Source organism: Macrotis lagotis, chromosome 1, assembly GCF_037893015.1.
Source record: "Macrotis lagotis isolate mMagLag1 chromosome 1, bilby.v1.9.chrom.fasta, whole genome shotgun sequence".
NCBI lineage: Eukaryota > Metazoa > Chordata > Mammalia > Peramelemorphia > Peramelidae > Macrotis > Macrotis lagotis.
The window spans coordinates 331,709,584-331,734,142 of record NC_133658.1 but is presented as its reverse complement, the minus strand read 5'-3'; the positions used below and the strand labels follow the sequence as shown (position 1 = coordinate 331,734,142).

The 24,559-nt window shown below is 36.1% G+C and overlaps 1 protein-coding gene across 2 annotated transcripts in view; it reads right to left on the bottom strand.

The window, feature by feature from the left end:
• LOC141505658 (N-acetyllactosaminide alpha-1,3-galactosyltransferase-like) overlaps positions 1 to 24,559 on the bottom strand; it is a 56,156-nt gene that overhangs the window by 5,760 nt on the left and 25,837 nt on the right. Inside the window, exons 2-3 of one of the 2 annotated variants that reach the window (XM_074211680.1) lie at positions 7,952 to 8,040; positions 5,300 to 5,365 (exon numbers count right to left, since the gene is read on the bottom strand). In XM_074211680.1, the coding sequence (XP_074067781.1) occupies positions 5,300 to 5,365; positions 7,952 to 8,040 (155 nt within the window). The remainder of the gene's footprint in view (positions 1 to 5,299; positions 5,366 to 7,951; positions 8,041 to 24,559) is intronic. The other variant, XM_074211681.1, reaches the window with a different exon arrangement.

The window sequence follows — 24,559 nt, the reverse complement described above, 5'->3', positions numbered from 1 at the left end:
CCTTTCACCCATTAACTACATTTTTACCATATATTATATCTTCAAATTCATCTCTCTACTGTGCCACATCTATAAAAGCTCCTTCTACCTGCTCTATTAAATGAGAAGGTTCATATGAGCATTATCAGTATCATCTTTCTATACAGGAATAAATGCAGTTCATCATCATTAAGTCCCTCATAATTTACCCTTCTCGTCTACTCTCTATGCTTCACCTGAGTCCTACACTTGAAGGTCAAACTTTCTGTTCAGCTCTGGTCATTTCATCAAGAACATTTGAAGTTCTCCTGTTTCATTGAAAGTCCATCTTTTTCCCTGGAAGAGGATTTTTCAGTTTTGCTGGGTAGTTTATTCTTGGTTGTATTCCAAGCTCTTTTGCCTTCTGGAATATTATATCCCAAGCCCTGTGAACCCTTAATGTAGTTGCTGCTAAGTCCTGTGTGACCCTGACTGCAACTCCACATTATTTGAATTGTGTCCTGGCTGCTTGCAATATTTTCTCTTTGACTTGGGAGTTCTGGAACTTGGCTATAATATTCCTGGAGGGTTGGGTTTATTTTGGATCTCTTTCTGGGGCAGATGGATGGGTTCTCTCCATTTCTATTTTGCCCTCTGCTTCTAGGATATCAGGGCAATTTTCCTGTAGAAATTCTTTAAAAAATGAGGTCAAGGCTCTTTTCCTGATCATGAATTTCAGGTATCCCAATAATTTTTAAATGATCTTTCCTGGATCTGTTTTCCAGATCAGTTAGTTTTTCAATGAGATGTTTCATTTTTCTTCTAATTTTTCATTCTTTTTGTGTTGAAGTATTGTGTCTTGATTTTTTTGCAAAGTTATAAGCTTCCTTTAGCTCCATTCTACATCTGAAGGATTTGTTTTCCTCAGAGAGCCTTTTTAACTCCTTTTCCATCTGGCCAATTCTGCTTTTTAAAGCATTCTTCTCCTCAATAACTTTTTGAATTGTTTTATCCATTTGACCTAAACTGGTTTTTAACATATTATTTCTTCAGCATTTTTTTTTTTGGATCTCCTCAACTAAGTTACTGACTTCGTTTTCATGTTTTTCCTGCATCTCTTTCATTTCTTTTCCCGATTTTTCTTCTATCTCCCTTACTTGATTTTCAAAATCTTTTTTTTTGAGCACTGTCATATCCTGAGCCCAACTTTTATATTTCCTGGAGTCTTTAGATGCATAAGCTTAGACTTTTTCATCTTTTGATTGTGTGGTTTGGTCCTACATAGGACCAAAGTAATTGTCTATGGTCAGGTTCCTTTTTTTCCTGTTTACTCATTTCCCCATCCTATGCCAGATTTTGGGGTGCTTCCTGAGCTTTTGAGTATTATTGGAACACCCCTCCCCCCACAAGGAACTCAGTGTGTGAGGCTCTGACTCACACACAGTCCCTGCTCTATTGGGGCCTAGACTGTGACCAGGGTCTGAATGTGGTCACAGCCCTAGAGTCCTGTTCCAGGAACAGAGGACAGACCTCAGAAGTTTCCCTCCACTTCCTTACCTTTGGTGAGCTGAGCACTGAGGACACAGCTGCCCAGAGGCTTCTGCTGGGCTGCTCCATGGGCTTACTTTCATTTCTTGGGATCTGGGCTGTGCTGAATGTCATGACAGTGTGGAGGGCCTAGACTTAGAGATCTCCCTGCTGATATTCCATATTGTTCTTGGTGCTCCCTGGGGTGCAGTTCAGGAAATGGCTTCTGCTGCTGGGAGCCAATGCTCCCAGGCACCCTGGGGCTGTTCCTGGGAGGCTGAAGTTCCTTCACTCTTGCTTGGTGCTGCTCCTCCAACCCCATGGAACATTTTCCATCTCCTTTTCCTTCCCCATTCTTTGTGGCAATGAATAATTTGATATATTGTATATGATAAACATATGTCCTTATTAGTTATATTGTGAAATGTGAATCAGAACAAAATGGAAAAAGAAAACCATGAACATAAAACATAAAACACATTTTTAAAAAGTGGAAGTAGCTTGTTTTGGTCTGCATTCAAACTTTATAGTTCTTTCTCTGAATGTATATGACATTTTCTATCACAAGTCTTTCAGAATTGTCTTTGGTATTTGTGTACTGAGAGGAGTTAAGTCAATCATAGATGAACATTGCACAATGTTGCTATTAATGAGTACAATATTCTCCTGGTTCTGTTTGCTTCACTCAGCATCAGTTCACATAAATCTTTCCAGAAAATTTCAATCCTATCTCTGAAAAAAATTAATTATATATGCAATATTTCATGCCTTTAGTACTTTATTTCTGCCAATTAGGTAGGGAGATGAATTTTTTCCCTTGTTCTTTGGGTACCAGTTTGGTCAGTATATTTACACATTTTATCCCCATCAGTTTTGATTTTTAACACATGTTTTTAGGGAATTACATTGTTTTCTAGGACAACAGGAGATCCATCAATTTATCAACAATCCCAGGTCCAAATGGACACAACAGAAAATAGCATAATCTCTGTTAACTGTCCTCTAACTCTACACTCAGTATTATTTCTACTGTATTATATCACCTTTCTTATACTTTGCCTATATAAATATATATTTTCTCATATTAGACATCCCCCCAGAGCTTTGTTTTCTATTGAGCTAATGCCCTAAGGAGGTCAAAGACAGATAGGGAAATAAACATATACATACTACTCTTTTTGGATGTCAAGAATTGGTAACAAAATAGTTGCCCAGAAATTGAGAAATAGCCAAAAAACCTGGCATAGATGAATATAATTTAATATTATCATTACATAGTAAAAAAAATGAAAATTATGATGAATTCAGAGAAACATAAAAAGTTTGCACAAACTGGTACAATGTAAAATAAAATAGATCCAGAAGAATATTAGAAATAAACAAAATAGTTGTAAATTAAAATTTCACCAAATGTGGCCATACTCTGATTAACTGAAAAACATAGATGCTAAGAATAAATAACATAATATATCACCCTCCCCTCAGCAACTCGTAGAGAGTCTTCTGGGGCAAAATGTTGCATACATTGGCAGCAGTGAGTCAGGGTGAGATTACATTGGAGTCATTCTCTGGGGGGAATCCACTAAAGAATGTGAACAAGACATAGGATGAGAAAGCATACATAGATCCAAGTCTTCTTATCCCAACTCCTTCCATGAGGAAAAGTCTTGGTACCCAGAGAAAGATCATATCTTCTTTTCAATGTTCTAGGGGTACCCCTGATTTGTTTTAGCTGCTTCTCTAATACCATTGACTTGATCCCCTACCTATGTTCTTACCCTCACCCCAAGATTAGGAGTTAAGAATCATTACAGTAGGGTGCAGTTAGGTGGCTCAGAGTGAATAGATCACCAGCCCTAGAGTCAGAAGGACCTGAGTTCAAATTTGACCTCAGACACTAAATTAGTTGTGTGACTTTAGGCAAGTCGCTTAACCCCATTGCCTTGCAGAAACAAAATAAGAACAACAAAAAAAGAATCATTACTGTAAATAAGCATTAAAGAACTTTTAGAAGTGAGCATTTGCCCAGGTAAAACAGTAAAAACAATTAGTACAAGACATTCTCTTCCATCAAAAGTCTGTGACACTCTCTTACAAATGTATATATATATATATATATATATATATATATATATATATATATATATATATATATATACATCCATCAATTCTAGTGGAAATTGTACCAAGGCTTAGAGAGAATGTGTTCTAAAGTGGCAACTCATGGTAACTAATTGCTAGAAAACCCTTTCTCCCATTTCGAGGTGCTCAAGAAGTTCCCTTTAGGTATATTGTAGTTTCTATACCCAGTTAAACCCTTGCTTCCATGCAGATACTTTGGTCAGTTGATCTAGGGATGCCATTAGAGCATCAGTAGGAAGATGGGAAAGTCTAACAGCCTCTGGACCCTTCAAAGGCCTCTTTTGGCCAAAGGTGAAGGGAGTAGGGAAGAGATCTAGACCAATGTTGAATATATCCAGGATCTCTCCTTCCTTCTCAACTTTATGATTCTACCTCAGGGATTTTACTAGAATATTCAACTTGATTCTACCTCTTCTCAACTCACTTAATAATTTATAGAAGACTAGGATATGATCAAGTTTCTTTAACCTAGTTGAAATCTCCTGTGCAATGTTACTACAGTTCCAAGGATTTTTGGTTTAATTTAAAGCCTATGATTGATTAATTGGCTGATAATTTTCACCTGGTTAAACTCTCAGGGTATATTATCACTTTATGCTTTAAGGTGTTTTGATTAAGTAAACCAATCAATACCAAGCTACCCATGGATGGTCACAATAGTAGGCAGATCTCCTTCAGGGAAGATCATGGATCCAACTAAGTACTGCATGAATTTTTGCCCTTCCTATTTCATGTGTGTGTGTGTGTGTGTGTGTGTGTGTGATAATCATCTGAGATCATAGGCTCATGGATCAAGAAATGAAAAGGTCCAGCCCTTGTATCTTGTGAATGAAGCAGCTGAAGGCCAGATCAGCTAACTAACTTGAACCAGGTAACACAAATAATAAGTGGAAAAACCAAAATTTGAACCCAGTTCTCTGACTCCAGGACCAGGGCTATTTTTACTGAAAAAGTCAGTGTTTTTCCCACTGTTTCCTGAGTGATACTTCCAGTTTTTCACAACCAGGCCTACCAAAAAGTCATCTACTACATATTTGATGTATATAAAGCACTTTGCAAAGAATGATGCACATTGCAACTATTATTATGTGATATTTTTGGCCCTCTAACTTGCACCCAATTCCTTTGTCATAAATTTATTTCAAGATTTATTTATGTGCCTGCCATGTAAAAGGCCTTTTGCCCTCATTAGCTCCACCCAATACCAGTCCCTTTTACCCTGCATCTCAGGAACACAGAGGGCAGCTAGGATAGCACACCAGGCCTGGAATCATGAAGACCTGAATTCTAGCCTCCAACACTTACTATGTGGTGCTGAGAAAGTCATTTAATCCTATTTGCCTAAGTTTAATCATCTGTAAAATGAACTGAAAAATGAAATAGCAAATCACTCCAGCATCAAGAATCATTTTCTTTGCCAAGAAAACTCCAAATGGGGTCACAAAGGGTGGGGCACTAATGAAAGGACTGAACAATAACAACTCAAGAGCATAAGACAGCTTGCCTAAGCCATTAGCAGTTGAGTCCACTGAGAGGTGAATAAGCCTCTCTAAGTAAACATCCCTCTCCCATCTCAATTATTCTCCTCTGCTGCTGCCATCACCACCTGACACCACTTGCTGGATGATGCTCTATGTATTTACTTCTCCTAGGGAAGAGATTTTGTTCTTACCTGGGGCTAAACCAGTCTGACAGCTGAAGCTCATGGAATTGATGAGATGTTTTTAGCTGATCCACTCTGAATGCAAATGGAGAAGTAAAGATGGTGATTTGGGACCATTGGCTATCATTTGGTTGCATTACATTTGTAAATTTCTGTTATATCAAACAATTCATTGGGAAACGTCACATTTTTATTTTGATTGAAAGCACTGCACTAAATAGCCAAAGGTAAATGAAGCATGGACCTTGGACTCTTGGAAGTTAAGGTAGGGACCTCATAGGAACTCTGAAATAAATGACAAGTATAATAGAAAAGAGAACATGTATGAAAGAACATGTATATCTTGTGAAGCTTAAGGAGGGAAGAAGGAACATTTTCAATCACAGGGGAGGGAACAGGGAAGACTATCCCTCCCTTGAACTTTCACTGGTACTTTGTAGACAGGGTCCAACTCCCAGAAATTTTTTCCCTGATAGAACCCTTGAACTCATTTCTAAACAGCCTATTTGCCACAGCTGGATCCAGATGCCCCTTCTTAAATTGGAGACCTGGGTAACTCTCTGCCAGGGCAGCTTCAGCCTGCTGCCTCCTCAGGGCCCATGATACCAATAGAGCAACCTCCATTATGTAGCCCAGCAAAGATAAAGGCAACCCTCAACTATAGCTGATATGAAGATGCACAGTCTAAGAGACTGCTATAGTCAGGGAAGCAACATCTGGGAAGCAACTGTTCAACCTCCTCATTTTATAATTATCTCTTCCATATCACAACTTTCCTCATCAGTTTCTATATATTTCTGTGGGCATAAGAAATTAAATAGGAATTTTGAGGAAGTTTTGTGGAAGCCACTAACGCTATATGAAGGCCTGCAGATTACATAGAAAATGTTTAGAAACTCAGAAATACATAAAATAAATATGTAGTATTATATAATATCAACATTTTATCTTTTAATACCATAATAATTCTGACTTCTTGCCTGATATAAAGGAAATCTTTCAGAAATTTTCTAGTTGGGGGGGTAAAACTGTCTACAGAAGGAAATTGACATAGAAAAAAGATTAAGTGATTTCCTCAAAGTCGAAAATTTAGTAAGTGATAAATCAAAACTTGACCTCTTTTGTCTACTAAGTGACCCTGTGACTTCTACACAAAGCAAACCCCATTGTCATTACTATGTTGCACATATGTTAATCTAGATGTAAAATATTCTGATTAACTCAGCAATAAGGAGCTGAATAACAACTCTAAAGGGGGGAAATTTTAAAGTTGCTAGGTTAATTGTCAGAGGCTACCTTTGAGGCACAAGACAAATAAAAGCTTCTCATCAACCATAGGAAGGGAGACCAATACAGGAAGAGGTCCTCTATTTAGATCCAGTTGCTGTGGGCAAGAAGTTTAAGAAGTTTAAGCTATATGCCTTAACATAGGCGTGGCACACTCCTACTGGCAAGATTCCCACTTTGACTCCTAGTACATTAAAATGTAATTGGAAAATGTGTAACAGAATTAATAAAAATACAGTACAACATAGATAATGTTAATTTCTAGGATATATTACCTGTAGATAAACATTTTTAAGTCTGATACTTCTAACTTAAGCTACCAAGATCCAAGAACTGATTTGTTAAAAAAGAGATAAATTACTTATTTCAATAAAATAGCTGTTACAGTCATCTAAAAATGTTTCTAACAATGAAAGCTAATAAAAAAGGACAATATGAAAAGTTTTCTCTCTCTCCTGAGAGTCAAGAGGAAGAGGTAAAAAGTTGCAGTTACTTCCAATTTAAATCCAACATATATACATACACATGTATGTTACTATCTCTCTCTTTTTTTTTTTAGGTTTTTGCAAGGCAAATGGGGTTAAGTGGCTTGCCCAAGTCCACACAGCTAGGTAATTATTAAGTGTCTGAGACCAGATTTGAACCCAGGTACTCCTGACTCCAAGGCTGGTGCTTTATCCACTACGCCACGTAGCCACCCCTTGCTATCTCTTTTTATTCTCCTCCAATTGCTATCTTTTTTTCCCCTCACCAGTTCTTTCTCTACACAAATGTTAAAATAACCTCTCTCTCTTTTCCTATCACTCCTCTGCTCAAGGACCACCAGTGTCTCACTACTATTTCTAGGATGAAATACAAATTTCTTAGCTTATCCTTTAAAGCCTTTTATAATCTGACTTCAAACTATCTTTTTATGTTTACTAACCATTGCTCTCCTTCTCACTTAAATTCCAAGCAAACAGCATTTTTTTCTTGCCTCTGTGATTTTGAATAATTGCTCCCTAACACTCTCTCTCCAAGGCTCTCCTAAAGAAGTCTTACTGGATCCCCTTTGTTTCAATGTTCTCTCCATCCTCCAAAGATCAGATGTTAACCCCTTCTCCTGCCCCACCTTCTGCCCTCCTCCTCTCTCATGTTCTTGGTATATGTGCCTAGCACAAAAGAAGACACTTTATAATACATATTGGATGAGATACCACTTTGAACTCCTTAGTCAGAGATGGGGCAAGGAAATGGGAAAGAAGGAAGGGCCTATTCATTTATCCTGAGTTGCTGTCCCATTTAAATGTGTGTGTGTGTGTGTGTGTGTGTGTGTGTAATACTTTGATTGAATTCAGTCATCAAAGGTAAAATAGAACTCTCATTTATTATTACCTATTGACAAGCTCCTCAATGATGAGCCCAAAAGTTAGCAAAAACAGCAGGAAGAGAAGGATTTTATCTTTGGCGATCATTGTTCTCTCCTGGGAGGGGAAAAAAACCAAATAGAGGAATTGCAGATTACATTGTGCTTGTAGTGAAATACAGTCCAGCTTGCCTCCCTACCTCCTAAGAAAAGGAACTATTTATGACCATTGAATAATGAAATATTCTGTGAAATGAGCTCATCTCAGATAATCCAGAAGCACCCCATTGGTTCAGATTTCACTCATCCTTCTCCCCTGCCTCCTACCAGGCCAGGGCAAACTCATAACTATAATTCTCCTATTACATTACAGAGGGATATCTGTCAGTATGACAAGGCCCCTGCAGGTTGAATGTATCCTCTGCACCTAAGCACTTTCTCAAAGGAATGGCCTAATTAGCTTCATGATTTGTCCATTTTGGGAACTGCTTCTTTCCCCAGTCTCTAAAAAAACCATAATTTTATCTTCAGCAGGATTCTCTCTGTTGAGAAGCCCATTAAAATGTCCTAGTTTCTGTCCTGATACTTCTGTCCCTCCCAGGTCCATGTCACAGACATATTGTGTTTGTACAACAGATCCAAAGGTGAAAAAGTTCATATTTAAAACCATCCTTATTCAGAATGAAAGATCCCAGATGATCAGTTTGAAAAGAAATTTGGGCTTGATTCAATGTTGTGGCCAAGGCTCTGAGTCTTTGGTGGACCTAAAAATGACATTTCAAGAATTCTGATACCAGAAGCACAAAAACATTGAGACATAGAAGAAGGGTTATTACTATGGCACCATAATTGGGGTATGTCTTCCTCAATTGATGACTCTGCTTTTTATCATGAAGTGAGCTAATCTTTAGGAACAGAGGCTAGAGACTCATCTTCTTGAGTTTAAATCTGGTCTCAGACACTTAGTAGCTGGGTGACCCTGAGCAAGTCATTTTACCCTATTTGCCTTAGTTTCCTTAACTGTAAAATGAACGAAAGGAGGAAATGATAAACCACTCCAGTATCTTTGCCAAGAAAACCCCAAGTTCGGGTGGCTTGCATGTCACACGGCTGGGTGATTGGTGGTTGTACGGGGTTGAATGTAGGCTTGGGTGCTCATGGCTCCAGAGCTGGTGCTCTGTCCATTGCGCCACCTGGCCATACCTACAATTATTACTATTATTATTTTTTTAATTTTAATTTTTTCTCTCCCCTTTACTTTATTGCTCAAGCAAGTCTATATTTATGGGGGGAGGGGGTATTTCATTTACTCTTAAAGAAGAATATTTTATTAATGTAAAAAAATCATTATTTGTACAAAATGAGAATAAATATTAAATAAAAAAAGAGAAAACAAAGGGAAAAAAAAAACAAAACCCCAAATTGGGTCATGAAGGTTCAGACATGAAGACAACAATAACAGTCAACTTTGCCAATTAAAAAGAAAAAGAACAGCAACAAGCATTCCCTGATCTTTTTTTTGGGGGGGGGTTGTTTTTTTTTTTGGTAAGACAGCAAGACAATGGGGTTAAGTGACTTGCTCAAGGTCACACAATTAAGCAAGTATTAAATGTCTGAAGGCACATTTGAACTCAGGTCCTTTTGACTTCAGGGCTGGTGCTCTATCTACTGCACCCATCTTAATCTAATCTTGATCTGCCTCCTGGGTCTGTGAGCCTCAATTAATAAAGATACAAAGCAACTGAATGGCCATAGCATTATTTGGATTTCTTAGAACCAGAGACTTAGAGTTGAGAAACAATGTCACATAGCTAATGTAGCAACAATTTACTTCTCAGAATGTTGCTGCTTCTGGCTTTCATTAAGAATCTTCAAATATGACTATATTTCACTTTGGTTATTTTACTTTTGACAATGGGCTTAAAAATCCACCCTACCCTTTAACTTAATCTCACTATATCTATACATCTATTTATAAACACATCTGAAAAAATGTAATCACACATACACACGATATGTAAGTGCATGTATATATGTATGACAATGGTTCTCAAACTGTGGGACACCTGAGAATTTTTTAGACCCTTTAAAGGAGGTTGCAAGGTCAAAACTATATTTTTTTGTAATTGAGATAGTTTAATTTCAAGTAAGGTAAATATTAGTAGCTATAACCCAAATAAAGCTTTAGGAGGTGGGTGGTCTTCAATCATTTTGAATAGTATAAAGGGGATCTGAGATCAAAATGTTTGAGAACTGCTGTTATGGTATAGATGGAAATGAACTTAGAGATAATTTAGTCCAATTCACTCATTTTTCAGAGGAAGGAAACTCATCACAAAGGCGTAGCTCCTCTGACTACAAAACCATTACTCTCTCTACACATTGTAGCCTTCTTACTCCATGTTCATGCTCTTGAGATAAAGCAAATGGGAGTAACTGTCCTTTCAGGGATAAAGTATTAGTTAACCAGTTTAAGTATTTGTGTTACCAACTCTAAGTATAGAAGGGTATCCTACCCCTGGGAGTTTGATTTATTTTTTTCATTTTTTTTTTTTTGCAAGGCAGTGGGGTTAAGTGGCTTGCCCAAGGCCACACAGCTAGGTAATTATTAAGTGCCTGAGGCTGGATTTGAACCCAGGTACTCCTGACTCCAGGGCCAGTGCTCTATCCACTGCACCACCTAGCCACCCCAGGGGGTTTGATTTAAAAGAAATATATCAGAAGCTAGATGAGTCTGTGTAAGGAAGCTTATTCCAGAAGCATACTCCCTGGTACTTGATTGGTCAAAACCTTTTTCAGCAGTAAGTTTCTTTTGTTGACCAAAAGAGAATGCAACAAACTAGAATTCCATTAGTAATCAGATTCCTTTAGAAGATACCTCTGTTTGGCCATGGAAGACAGCTAGAGATAAGAAATTCAGAAATACAACTTCTATAAAAACATGTTAAATTGTCACATACCCAATGGATGATGCCAGTTGTGACCATTCTAAACAATGACAAGATGATATTTTCGTAAAAACAAAAAAAGTGTGGAATGAATAAGGGATGTTAGCAGTGTCTATGTCCAGTACCCAGAGTCAGTCAATCTCTTGCTATTCTTGTCAGGAAGAAGACCCTTAAAAAACTATCTTGCCCAAGCTTACCAATAATTGATGATCAATGGTACAGATGCCCAATCACTTTTCAAGAGGCATTGAATCAAGTGCTTTTGGAGTTTTTCTTTTCCTTTGACCTCCTATTTCCCCTGAGTTCCTCTTGGAGCAACAATTGAACTCATGGGGAATACCTTCCTAGGTCTTTGGGAGATGGTGAGTTTCTTATTTCTAAAGGTATTGGAGGTGATGGTGGTTGTGTCCACTTGTTGAGGTGATTTACCCTTTCTATGGGGATTATAGGACACATATAATTTCTGAAACCCTTTTGATTTGAAGTTTTGATGATCCTATGAGATATCTTATAATTTATAGAGGATGCTTTTTCTGGGAGAAATATGGTATTCCAATGGTTAGTAATCATGCTATCCTGGCTGTAGCTTGTAACACATCTGGAAATTATTTCCAGGAAACATTTGCTAGAAGGTATGTCTGATGGCCTGGAATGGGCTAGCACTGAAAAGACTATAAGGAAGTATAGCATATGCCAGATTTCTCAAAATAATATAACAAAGTTAACTCCTTTTTAGCAGTGACCAAAATTGTGTTGAAGACAACATATTGATTTTTCAGATTCATACCAGGGAAACAACTGGATTGTGTGAGATTCTCCAAAAATGATTTGAATTACTCTCAATTTCATCTTATATCTTTGCTGCAAAGATCACAGTTTTTCACTCTTTTCTTTTTCTTGCTTTTCTTTTTAAAAAATTATGAACTTAAGGGGCAGCTAGGTGGCATAGTGGATAGAGCACCAGCCCTGGAGTCAGAAGACCTGAGTTCAAATTCATTCTCAGACACTTAATTGCCTAGTTGTGACCTTAGGCAAGTTACTTAGCTCCATTGCCTTAAATAAGTAAAAAAAAAATTATGAATTTAACAAAACATCAATGAATACAAACATTCCCACAAGCAGAGAACAGAGAAGCATGATCATTCTTTGAAGTTGTGTTAGGTCATTATACTCTTCATATTTTTAAGTCTTTCATTTTTAAAAAATAATTTTCCTTTTCCACTATAGACCTGACATATTAATAAACAAAAATTTTTCCATATGCAAAGTAGTATGTGTTTTCAATTCTCTTTTGTCAGATTAAAAGCTACAAAGAACCAAGAAGAGATGTTCTCTCATGTCTTCTTTGGCTATGATTGGTCATCATAATTTTACAACATTTGGATGTATAGGGGACCTTTCTTTTTGTCATCAATCTCTTTTCAATGGTAACCATATTAGTTTCTCTTTCTGTCATCTCATTTGATCAGATATGAATTCATCTACTCGTATCTGACTCACATTTCTCCATCTAGACCACAAGGATAACAGCAGAAAGTTTATCAAATGCTTTGATGAAAATTAGGTGTATTTTATCTCTAGAAGTCCTCTGAATATAGCTACAGTATTCCTCTGATATATCCATCTGTGGTCTTGTTATAAAAGGAAATGAAGTTAATCTGTTCCGGATGAAACCAATATGAATTGGCCATCAGTGATTACCACTTCCTAGATCATATCCCATATATTATATTCCTTTTTACTATTTTGATGTCAGTAAATCAATACTTAATAATCGCTTTATTTTTTTTTTACCCAATATGCTCAAATTAGCTACTGACAGCTGATGGAAGGCACCTCATAGATATTACTTAGAATTAATTAATTCTAGATCCAAGGAATTAGTCTTATATTTTCCTGGCTCTTCACTGTATTTATTTGTGGCAGTTTGAGAATCACCTCTGCTCTAACTATTAAGAGAATAATGTCTGTGATCAACCTGGAATGTGTACAGCTCTTATGAATGTAAGGAAAGGAGAAAAGTACTAGATTGGTTCAGGGAGTTCCTATTCAAAGGGGAAATACTTAGGGGACTTGAGATAGCAAACAAGGACCCTCTAGTTCTATGGGATCACTGAATAAATAAATGATGTTCTAATATTTTAAAAATACTGTAGAAAAAATACCATTGGAGAGGAGAGAAGAATTAGAATTGCTGCTCTGTTGTATCCTGATGTGAAAATTCTGTCAGCCACACATTCATTATGTAGATATATATGGTTGTGTCTGTGTGTGTGTGTGTGTGTGTGTTTACACTCAGAGAATTTTGTGAGCACTGAGAGATTAAATGCCTATAGTGATATAGTTAGGTAACATAGTAGATAGAATGTCAAACCTGGAGTCAGGAAAACCTTGAATTAAAAAATAGCCTCAGATACTTATTAACTATATAACTCTTGGTCAGTTACTTACTCCTGTTTGCCTCAATTTCCTCATCTGTGAATGAGCTAAAGAAGGAAAAGACAACCCACTTCAGTACATTTGCCAAGAAAAACTCCAAATGGAGTCACAAAAAGTCATACATTGACTGAAATAACTGAATAACATAGATACAGCTTGAAGTTGGATCTGTGTTTCTTTCTTCAAGACTGACCTTTTAGTTCACCATGCCACACAGCTTTTCTAAGGGTGAATTAACTGGTTCTCATAAAATACACTATCCCAAGGTCAGAGATATAACAAAGTGACAATGACTCTCATTCTGATTTGCAAATAAGTGGATATATGATCTTATCCTAATTTTTCTAGATCCTCTTTTTCTTCATTTGTAAAAGGAAGCTGTTGAATTAGGTTCTCTTTGAGTTCATTTCTAAGCTAGTAAAAAAGCTCATCAGCATCCTCTGCAGTTCATTAATCTTTTTTTGTATGTTTTAAAATTATTTTCTTATTTAATATTTTTTCCCAATTTCATGTTAAAAAATTTCTAACGTTGCTTTAAAAAATTTGAGCTCCAAATTCTGTTCCTTCCTAACTCCCCCCCCATTCAGAAGGCAAGCAATATATAGAAGTTATATATGTAACCATGCAAAACCTTTCCATAATAGTCATGTTATGAAAGAAAACTTAGGTCCTCTAGGGGCAGCTAGGTGGTGCAGTGGATAGAGCACCAGCCCTGGAGTCAGGAGTATCTGAGTTCAAATCTGACCTCAGACCCTTAATAATTACCTAATTGTGTGGCCTTGGGCAAGCCACTTAACCCCACTGCCTTACAAAAACAAAAAATAAAAGAAAACATGGGTCCTCCCTCAAAAAACCTCAACAAAAATAAAGTTTTAAAAGTACACTTCAATCTGAATTCAAATACCATTGGTTCTTTCTCTGGGGATGGATAGCATTTTTTATCTTTAAGTTCTTCATAGTTGTCTTGGATCACTGTATTATTGGGAACAACTAAGTCATTCACAACTGATCATCCAACAATATTGCTGTTACTTTGTACATAGTACATTTCACTATGCATCAGCTCATGAAAGTCTTTCCATGTTTTTCTGGGAACATTCTATTCATCAATAGTATATAGCACAATAGATTCCACCATAATCACATACCACAATTTCTTTAGCAATTCCCCAAATGATGAGTACCTTCTTAAATTCTTTGCCACCAGCAAAAGATCTGCTATAAATATTTTTGTACATATAGCTCCTTTTCCTTTTTTAAAATATTTCTTTTGGGATACAAATTTAGTAGTGGTATTGGTCAAAGGGTATGCATGGCTATGTAGCCCTTAGGACATATTTTCAAATTGCTCTACAGAATGGTTGAATCAGTTCACAACTCTACCAACAATGTTTCATTTTTCTCACATCTCCTCCAATATTGGTACATTTCCATTTTTGTCCTATCAGCCAATGTAATAGGTATAAGGTAGTACCTCAGAATTGTTTTAATTTGCATTAAATATTGCAGTCAATAATGAGTTAGAATGTTTTTCATGTGGCTATATAGATAGTTTTGATTATTTCATCTGAAAACTATTTATATCTTTTGATTATTTATTAATTGGGGAATGGCTCTTATTTTTATAAATTTGACTCAGTTCTCTAAATGCTTAAGAAATGAGTCTTTTATCAGAGAAATTTTGCTTTGAAATTTTTTCACAGTTAGTATTGTTATTTTCCTTCATCCTATCCTCCCCTCATTTATTCTATTCTCTCTCTCTTCATCCTTTCCCTCTTCAAAAGCGTTTTACTTCTCACTACCTACTCCCCTGATATGCCATCCCTTCTAACATGTCTTCCCCTATTTCTTATTCCTTTCCCTTCCTTCTTTCCTGAAGGGTAAGATAAATTTCTGTATCCAACTGAGTGTGGCTATTGTTCCCTCTTTGAGTCAATTCTGATAAGAGGTAGGTTCATTCATTCTCCCTCATTTGCATCTTTTTTTGAGCAATGTTTCTCAAATTGTGCCAGAAGAAACTATGGAATACTGAGGGGTTTTTTATGAAAACCTTATGTGGTTGTTAATAAAAATGCTTTCAGAGAATTTTGCTAGAGGGGTCTCATCAAATTTTATTTAAACTAAAGGTTCTCTTAAAGAAACCAAAGAAAAATACCTATATGTACAAAAATATTTGAACAGTTCTTTCTATGGTGGTAAAATGGAAACTGAGGTCATAATTATCAACTGGGTAATAATTGAACAATTTATGTATGCAAATGTGAAGGAATAATTTCTGTAAGAAGTGATTAAAGGTAAGACTTCAGAAAAAATTAGGAAGACATACGCACTGATGCAAAGTGAAGTGAGAACTGGGAACTAGGAAGCTAATGAGAGCACAAAGAACGATCATCTGAGGCAGTTAGGTGGTATAGTGGATAGATCATGGACCTTGGAGTCAGGAGGTCCTGAATTTAAATTTGATCTCAGATACTTAATACTTACTTAGCTGTGTGACATTGGGCAAGTTAATTAACTCCATTGCCTTGCACAAATTCACCCCCCCCCCCAAAAGAAATATCATCAAGAGGAAAAAGAGAAGAGAGTCAGTGAGAGACCCTGGGAGGACAACCACAATAAGTGGGGCATGACCTAGATGAAGATCTAGCAAAGGAGTTTTCATGAGAAGAGGGTAATGAATAGCATTAAAGACTGAAGAGTGGTGCAAAAAGATGATGATTCAGAAAAGGTTATTAGATTTGTCAGTGTTGATGAATTCTGATCTTCAAACTCTGAACACTACAGAAAAGAGTACATAGGAGTGAAGGAGATTGTTTCAGTCTGGCAGTTTTAAAGGTGAAGCCAGTTCCAGCTACACAGCCCATTGTAGGAGCTTAATCACACAGGAAAGGGGAATTTAGAATGGGAATGGAGCCCTTCCCAAGCACAAAGTGCTGCTATTGTAGAAGATCTGAGTCAAAGCATACTCTATTACATTTACACATTTTTAAAATACTGATCTGAGATTAATCCATGTGGGGAACCCCAAGCATGGAAACTTTCTTCACTAAAACAGATTAGCAACTACTTATAACTTATTGTCTTAGAGAGCTTTTTGAGGTCCTGAGAGGGTCAATGATTTTTCTGTTGTTACTTACATGCAATATCTCTCAAAGACTGGACTTGAATTCATGTTATCTTGAATCAGAGACTGGTTATATATGTGTGTGTGTGTGTGTATGTATATGTATATGTATATGTATATGTATATGTATACACTACACCATGCTGCCTCTTTATATTTCTGACTCTAAGGCCACTCTATTCAATGTATATGTATATGTATATGTATATGTATATGTATATGTATATGTATATGTATATGTATATGTATGTGTATGTGTATGTGTATGTGTATGTGTATGTGTATGTATGTGTATATGTGTGTATGTATATGTATATGTATATGTGTATGTATGTGTATATGTATACACTACACCATGCTGCCTCTTTATATTTCTGACTCTAAGGCCACTCTATTCAATGTACCATATGGGCTTCTTATATGTGTGTAGGTTTGCAGCCCTCATCCAGGTATGTTGACTGCTGTTAAGTTGTAGAAGGTTGGTCTAGCATCATGGATATCTGGATTCAAGTTCTAACTCTGAAACATCTTGACACTGAGACTCTGGGGAAGCCTCTAAATCTCATAGGGTTTCAGATAGCTCTAGAAGACTAGAAATGACAAAGCACATACAAATCTTCCTTGTTAAGTTTTCTTATCACAAATACCCTAAAGGGGTAACCAAGTGGTATAGTGAATAGAGTACCAGTCCTAGAGTCAGGAGGACTTGAGTTCAAATCCGAGCTCAGACTCTTGATATTTACTAGCTGTGTGGGGCATATCACTTACCCTCATTGCTTTGCAAAAAGAGGAAAAAAAAGAAAAGGATACCCTATGCTGATGTCATCATAGGTCCAGATGTAAATTACCTAGACAAATATATGTAGTAGAAACACAGATACAGATGTGAATTACTTGGGCATATTTATATTATATATGTATACTTATATATTTATATATACCTATATATACTTTTATATTCATTTATATATGCATATATGTAAAGTTATACCTGTTTTGTAACATATATATGTGAATGCAGTGCATGTTTGAGTATACATTTTTGCATTGTGTATACATGCATATGTGCCTCAGTGATTCACATCTAGATCTCTGTGTATATATGTGTGTGTATGTGTCTCTGTATATAATTTGCACCTATATGTTCAACTAACTCATTGAGTCTTCCATCCACCTACCTTCCATAATCTGGGCCTAGATGAGATTCTGAGACAGATGCTATGAGAAAGAGTTATTTAAAAGTCTCAGAACAATATCAAATGAAGCATAAGATAAGGAGATATATGGTCACTAGAGATATCTTGTCAGTTATGGAAGGTGTTCTATACAAAGTACAAATAGAAAATGGATGCCTTCTTATTTATGAGTTTCTCTAGATTCTCCCATTTGCTAGTGATATTGTACTGAATATCAGAACACTGTAGAGGTCTTCTCAGTGAAATTTAAAATCCCTCAAGAGATCTCAAAAGAAATGATCAGTTACCCTAATTGGAAAACAAAATGTTTGGGTGGGTATTAGTTGGATTTGGAGTCCTTTTGTTAGTTGGATTCTAGTCCCTGCCATGATAAGTTACATTCAACTTGAGGTTTGACTTAATTTTTTTTTTAGGATTTTGCAAGGCAAATGGGGTTAAGTGGCTTGGCCAAGTCCACACAGCTAGGTAATCATTAAGTGTCTGAGGCTGGATTTGAACTCAGGGGCTCCTGACTCCAGGGGCTGGTGCTCTCTATCCACTGTGCCACCTAGCCGCCCGCAATAATAATTCTTATATCTTTTCCCTGTATTCAAGGTTTCCCTTGAGAACATTCAAAATTTGTGTATCCAAGTGATGATCCTTAGCTCATCTACAAGCATTCAGGCTAACAAGATATTAGTCATATAAAAGATATTCCTTTTACCCAAGCTTCTTGACAATCCTGAAAATTTATCTTTACTTCTGGAAGGCATCAAGCTAGCCCTACTCTCTGATGAATCCCATCTTTTCTCTATGCATTCTATACAACCCATCTGACTCCTGATCTTAATCCTATGATATTGCCCTTCTGGTTACAAAGAGTTAGATGGGTTGTTCCTCAGCACTTATGGTTCATCCTATGCTAGTCCTTCTTCCTTTTGGGGAGGCCTATGGTCTTTTAATCCCAAGGGATGCAGAGTAGTTCCTTCCCCTTTCCCCACCTTTTCTTTTCGGACTCTAAATTCTTTTTCTCTCTCTCTTAAAAAATATCTCTTTCTATGTTTGCACCTGGTGATATCCCCAGTTTCCTCTAGAGGTTATAGGGAACATCTAAAGTTCTGTCCATGAAGCTGTGCATCTATGTACTTCTGTGTCTCCCAATGGATGTTTTCTTGTTTATATTTTCATGCCTATGCTTCTTTTTCATATTATTGTTCTGTGTTTGATTTCTCTATCTTTCACTGGCATGGTCAGCTATCCCTTCTGTGTCTGTTTCTTGATGAGTATCCTACTTTAAAAGCTAAGAACAAGGGCCAGTTCATTGGCATGTTATCAACTCAACATTGCTCCCTACTGGTGCCCAAACAAAAGTCAAATTGATGAAGCAGGAAGAGCCCAGGAAAATGAGCATTCAGACTTCGTCTAGGTAATTTACATCTTGTTCAGGATAAAGTGCTGGAGAAAAGGTCTTACCTACCTTCTATGGATGTGTTATTATCCCCATGTGATATGTTTGGAAGCTAAAGCTCTGAAAAATTGACTGGAGTCACCAGCAAATTAGTGGGGCAGATTTGAATCTAGATCTCTTAACTTTAAGACAGCTAGGAATCCAAGTGGTTAGAGTACCAGGTCTTGAATCAGGAAGACTCACCTTCTTGAGTTCAAATCTGGCCTCAGACACTAGTTGTTTGACCCAGGACAAGCCACTTAACCCTGTTTGTCTTATTCCTCGTTTATAAAAATGAACTGGAGAAGGAAATGGAAAAGTACACTTGTATCTCTGCCAAAAAAATCCCAAGTGGGGTTATAAAGTATCAGTTATGACTAAAGCAACTTGAAAAACAATAGCAAATTCTTAACTTGGGGTCCAGTCCTCTTGACACTGTATCACACTGCTTCTGACCAAAAAAGAGATATTTCTTGTTGTTTACAGAAAACACCAATTTATTTTTCAGTGTCATTTCCTCTGTGGCTCTCATCTTACAGATTCCATGTACAACTTTAAAGAAATATTTTCAAGTATGGTCTCCAAATTAATCCTATAGCAAAGGATTGCCACTTGTGTCCAACCCCCACTCTGATCTCTGGGTCCCAAAGATGAATTCATCAGACATTTCATTTATGGTCATGCCATTAGAGTAGAACCAGAAGTTGTAATCAGGGAGTGTGTCATCTGAGTTCAATGGAAGTCCTGGACTAGATGGCCTCTAAGGGCCCTTCCAGCTTTAAATCTCTCGCGACCCAGATATTTTATTTATAAATGTCAAATCCCAAATTATATATACTCACCAGAGTTTGGTCTTAGTTCAGAACAAAACATTATTTAGTCTTAAACATATATATATATATATATATGCATACATACATACATACATATATATATATATATGTATATATATATATATATATTACATCTTCCAGATGTTTGCCTTAAACAAGACAGAAATTAAGACTTAAGTATATCTATGTCCAACCTCCCAGAATTTAATCCTAAACAAGATAAACAGATTTAGGCTTCAATATAAGGTGTTTATTATTATTATTTTTCTCTAGAGTTCCAATACTCACGAGCGAAGCAAATTCTATTGTTCCAAAGTGAGAAACCAGTAAACCCTTTTGGTAGAAAACAGGCAAAGAAGTCATAAAACTTCTGTCCATAAGCAATGAAATTGCATATTCTTTCATAAAGATGTCAAAGTATACATTTATGATTTCTTTATGTCCCACTGATAATAAATCCCATTTAGGTAGAGATAAGGAATGTCTTAAACAAACTTAAGATTCTCTCTTTTCTTCTACATGTGGATTTGTTGACAAAATTATGATTAGGTGATATTGACACAGAATCATCATTCAAATTTATGGATGGAGAAGAGCAGAACTTAATAAGCAAATTACACTATGTAGAAGTCCAACAACTAATTGTGGCAGATTTGGTAGAAATGTTTCAGAAAATTATTTTTGCTTTCTAGGTATTTGAGCAGGAAATATGTGAAATTAGAATATTAATCTAATCTTCTGAGTTGCTAAATCAATGTTGTTGACAGGCCCCATCAAGAGTAGCAATGACTGGAGATGGCCCTAGGTGCAAAGCAATCAGAATTAAGTGACTTACCCAAGATCACACAGCTAGTAAGTGTCAAATGTTTGAGACTGAATTCGAACTCCTGTGCTCTTATTTCCAAGACCAATACTCTATCCACTACATCACCTAGCTGCCCCTAACTGTAATATAAAGGAAAACAATACTGAAAGGCATTAGAAATTTGATTTATAATTGTTTTTAGAGGTCTAACAGTGATGAAAAGGTATTTACTAAATCTTTTGTATTGTATGTGCAAAGCATTGCAAATACAAAAGCACGATTGCCCCCTACTCCTATTTTTGTAGTGGCAAAGAACTGGAAATTGAGGAGATGCCTATTAATTGGGGAATGACTGAACAAATTGTGATATATGAATGTGATGAAATACTATTGTTCTGTAAGAAAATATGACCATAGAGACTTCAGAATAACCTGGAAAAACTTATCTGAACTGATGTTGATTGAAGTAAGCAGAACCAGGAGAATATTGTGCACATTAACAACACTGTGTGATGATCAATTATGATGGACTTAGATCTTCCCAGTTAACAGTGATCAAAGACAATTCTAAAAGACTTGTGATGGAAAATGCCATCCACATCCAGTGAAAGAACTTTGGAGTCTGAATGTAGCTCAAAGCATGCTATTTTCCATTTTTAAAATTTGTTTTCTTTAATAAAATCCAATGTTCATGGCTCTTCGAAATATAATATCCAGGTTCTTATGAAGATCTTGGCATTCCATAAATACATTGTTTAAAAATTATCTCTTCTTGACCTATTTTGAATTCCATTTATTTTGAAATGAGATGTCTTTCATTTTCTTCTATTTATTCAGTCTTCTCACTTTTGTTTTAACATTTCTCATTGTCTTTTAGAGTTATTAACTTTTGCTGGATAAGTTCTAATTTTCTAAATTTCAGAGGTTATTACTATTTAAGAAAGGCTTTATTCCTCTTGTACAGAATTTCTGTTTTTCTTGTTTTTCTTCCACATTTCTCATTTCTTTTCCAGTTCTTTCCTCTTGAACTTTTATTTCATTTATAGTATCATTTAAAATTCTTCTTTAAAAAAAATCTCTTGCTCCATTTCCAAGACTTCTATTTGACCTTATTTTGGAACTATTTTCCTTTGAAACTTCACTTGTAAATGTTATGTTCCTTTCCTGGAGCTGTCTCTTAGGTATTTTATTTCCATAACTGCTCTTCATTGGCTATTTTTTTAAACTCATATTCTTTCAGCCTTACTTCCTATATGAAGACTTTATATTAGGGTCAGGCTTTCTGCACTCTTTTTTTTTTCTTTTGCAAGGCAATGGGGTTAAGTGACTTGCCCAAGGTCACACAGCTAGGTAATTATTAAGTGTCTGAGGCTGGATTTGAACTCAGGTACTCCTGACTCCAGGGCCGGAGTCTATCCACTGTGCCACCTAGCTGCCCCTACCTTTCAATACTCTTAAAGGGAATAATTATACCTTTGTATGGTCCTGATCTCTATTATCCAGGTTTCAGTGACTATATTCTCCAGGTATTGAATGCTCTGTTACTTCAACTATGTAGGAGGTGGCTCAGATTAAGGAGCTGTAAATTTTTAGTGAATCCAGAAATGATTTCTCTTTTTTTCCTATTGAGATTTTATTTAATTTTTTCCAATTACATGCAAAGGTAGTTTTCAACATGCATCCTTTTTCAAATTTATGAATTTCATATTTTTCTATCACTCTCCCCTCTCCCTCCCCTTGGTGGCAAACAATCTGGCAAATTATACACATATATTTGGGCTTAACATAATTCCATAGTAGTCATATTATGAAATTAGAACTGAGGGAAAAATCATAAGAAAGAAAGTAAAAAAATAAAAGAAGTTTTAAAAAGTGAACATAGTTTGCTTTGCTCTGCATTCAGAATCCATAGGTTTTTCCTCTGGTTGTGGTTGGCATTTTCCTTAACAGGTCTCTTAGAATAATCCTTGATCACTGAATTGCTAAGAGGGGTTGCATCTATCATAGTTGATCATCTCATGATGTTGTATTTAATGTATACAATGTTCTTTTGGTCCAGAAATGATTTCTCAGTAGGTTTTAATTACTGCCCTCCTAGTTAATTTTCAGGCTCTGGATCCTGGTTTGGTCTACGCAATACAACTGCAGTCTTGTATCCTGGTCACTCACTTTAGAGTTGAATTCACAGTCTTCTGGCATCAGAGTTGACAGAGTTTTTGGTTTTTACCACAAACCCTGTGCTGATAAGATAAATCTGAGAACCTGCTCTGGGGTCATAGAAATGAAGTTATAGACAGGCCCACTTTGTCTTGCTAGTGTGAGCTGAATCTACCAATTAATCCACCAATGGGAACAGAACTACAGAGTTACAGTCCCAGGCCTGGTTTGTGCCCACTGATCATTTTTTCAGGGTCTAAGTGACAAGTGGTAGGATCTTTCCTGATCACTTGCCTGTAAGTTGGATTCACAATCTTGGGTTGAAAACATTATTCACTAGGATATATCCTTGGATTCCCACTCACTATTTGTTCTAGAGTTCTTTCTCAGTTTTCTTGGATATGAGAGCCCTGGGATACACTACTTTTTGTTGTTCTACCATCTTTCCCATTGTGCTGAATTATACTTAAAATACATACATCATAAATTCAAGGTCATTTAATTTTGATAAAAATGTATAAACTTACTGCTCTGTATTTTTTATAAAAAAGGAGGGCAAATTTTATGAAAAATAATGTTCAATAAAATATGAATTAGTTCAATCAGAACTACTAATGATAATGGATTCATTTCAACAGCTTTTGAGAAATAATGCAATCCAGATCGTCTCTGAGATAAAATATAGACAATATATGTGTGTGTGCACAAATATATTTATGAATATATATATATATTGTATGCATATAAATATATTCCAGACATAATTGCATGTTCATTACCTAGGAGATAAGTAAAACCACTATAAAATATAAGAGAATATTTAGTTTCTTCTACAATTTCTATTCCTATGATGGTAGTGGCATGTAGTGTTCAGAGACAAAAGAAAAGAGTGTACTCAAGAAAATGCATGTTAGGGTGTCAAAATATCTAAGTTACTTAAAATATAAATTCCCAGTTAACAATCCAATGTGAAGGGCATCTTTTCACTCTCTGAAGAAAATTTACTATGCAATCTTATTCCCATTGTAATAATTTGTACTAGACCCTTTCAAATCTATTACAAATTCTGTCTCTGTCTCTCTCTGTCTCTGTCTGTCTGTCTCTCTATGTGTGTGTGTGTGTGTGTGTGTGTGTGTGTGTGTGTGTGTCCATCTCTCTATTTAATGCAACAAATCTTGAGATAAAAGGTGAGGAGAATCTTTTTCTCATTGTATTTTTCTGACTTTTTTGGGGACCATCCCACTAAGAGAAAATCTGATGAACTCAAAGTCTAGTTCTAATCAGGAGAAACTTCATCATAGAAAACTGTAGCTTCTTTTAAAATTGGCTGTCATTAGAACACACACACACACACACACACACACACACACACACACAAGAAAAATGAACATTTTGGCTGACATTCACTCATCTATTCAAGTCCCCAAAAAGATTTAATGCGAAATGAACTTTTTTTCTCTAAAGGTTTTGCAAGTAGTTTGGGTTTAGTTGCCCACAGTTTCTCCCTCTCCTTCCCTACCTCTTTAGAACATACCTGCTAGTTCCTTATGGGGAGAGGAGAGGATTTAGTACTCCAGGCTTCGTTTCCAGGGTCACTTTACCTTTTATATATATTACAATATTGTAAAAATATTACAATAAAATATTAGGTGTCCTACATTAAATATAAATAAAACATTCATATATTATAATATACTACACCATTAACA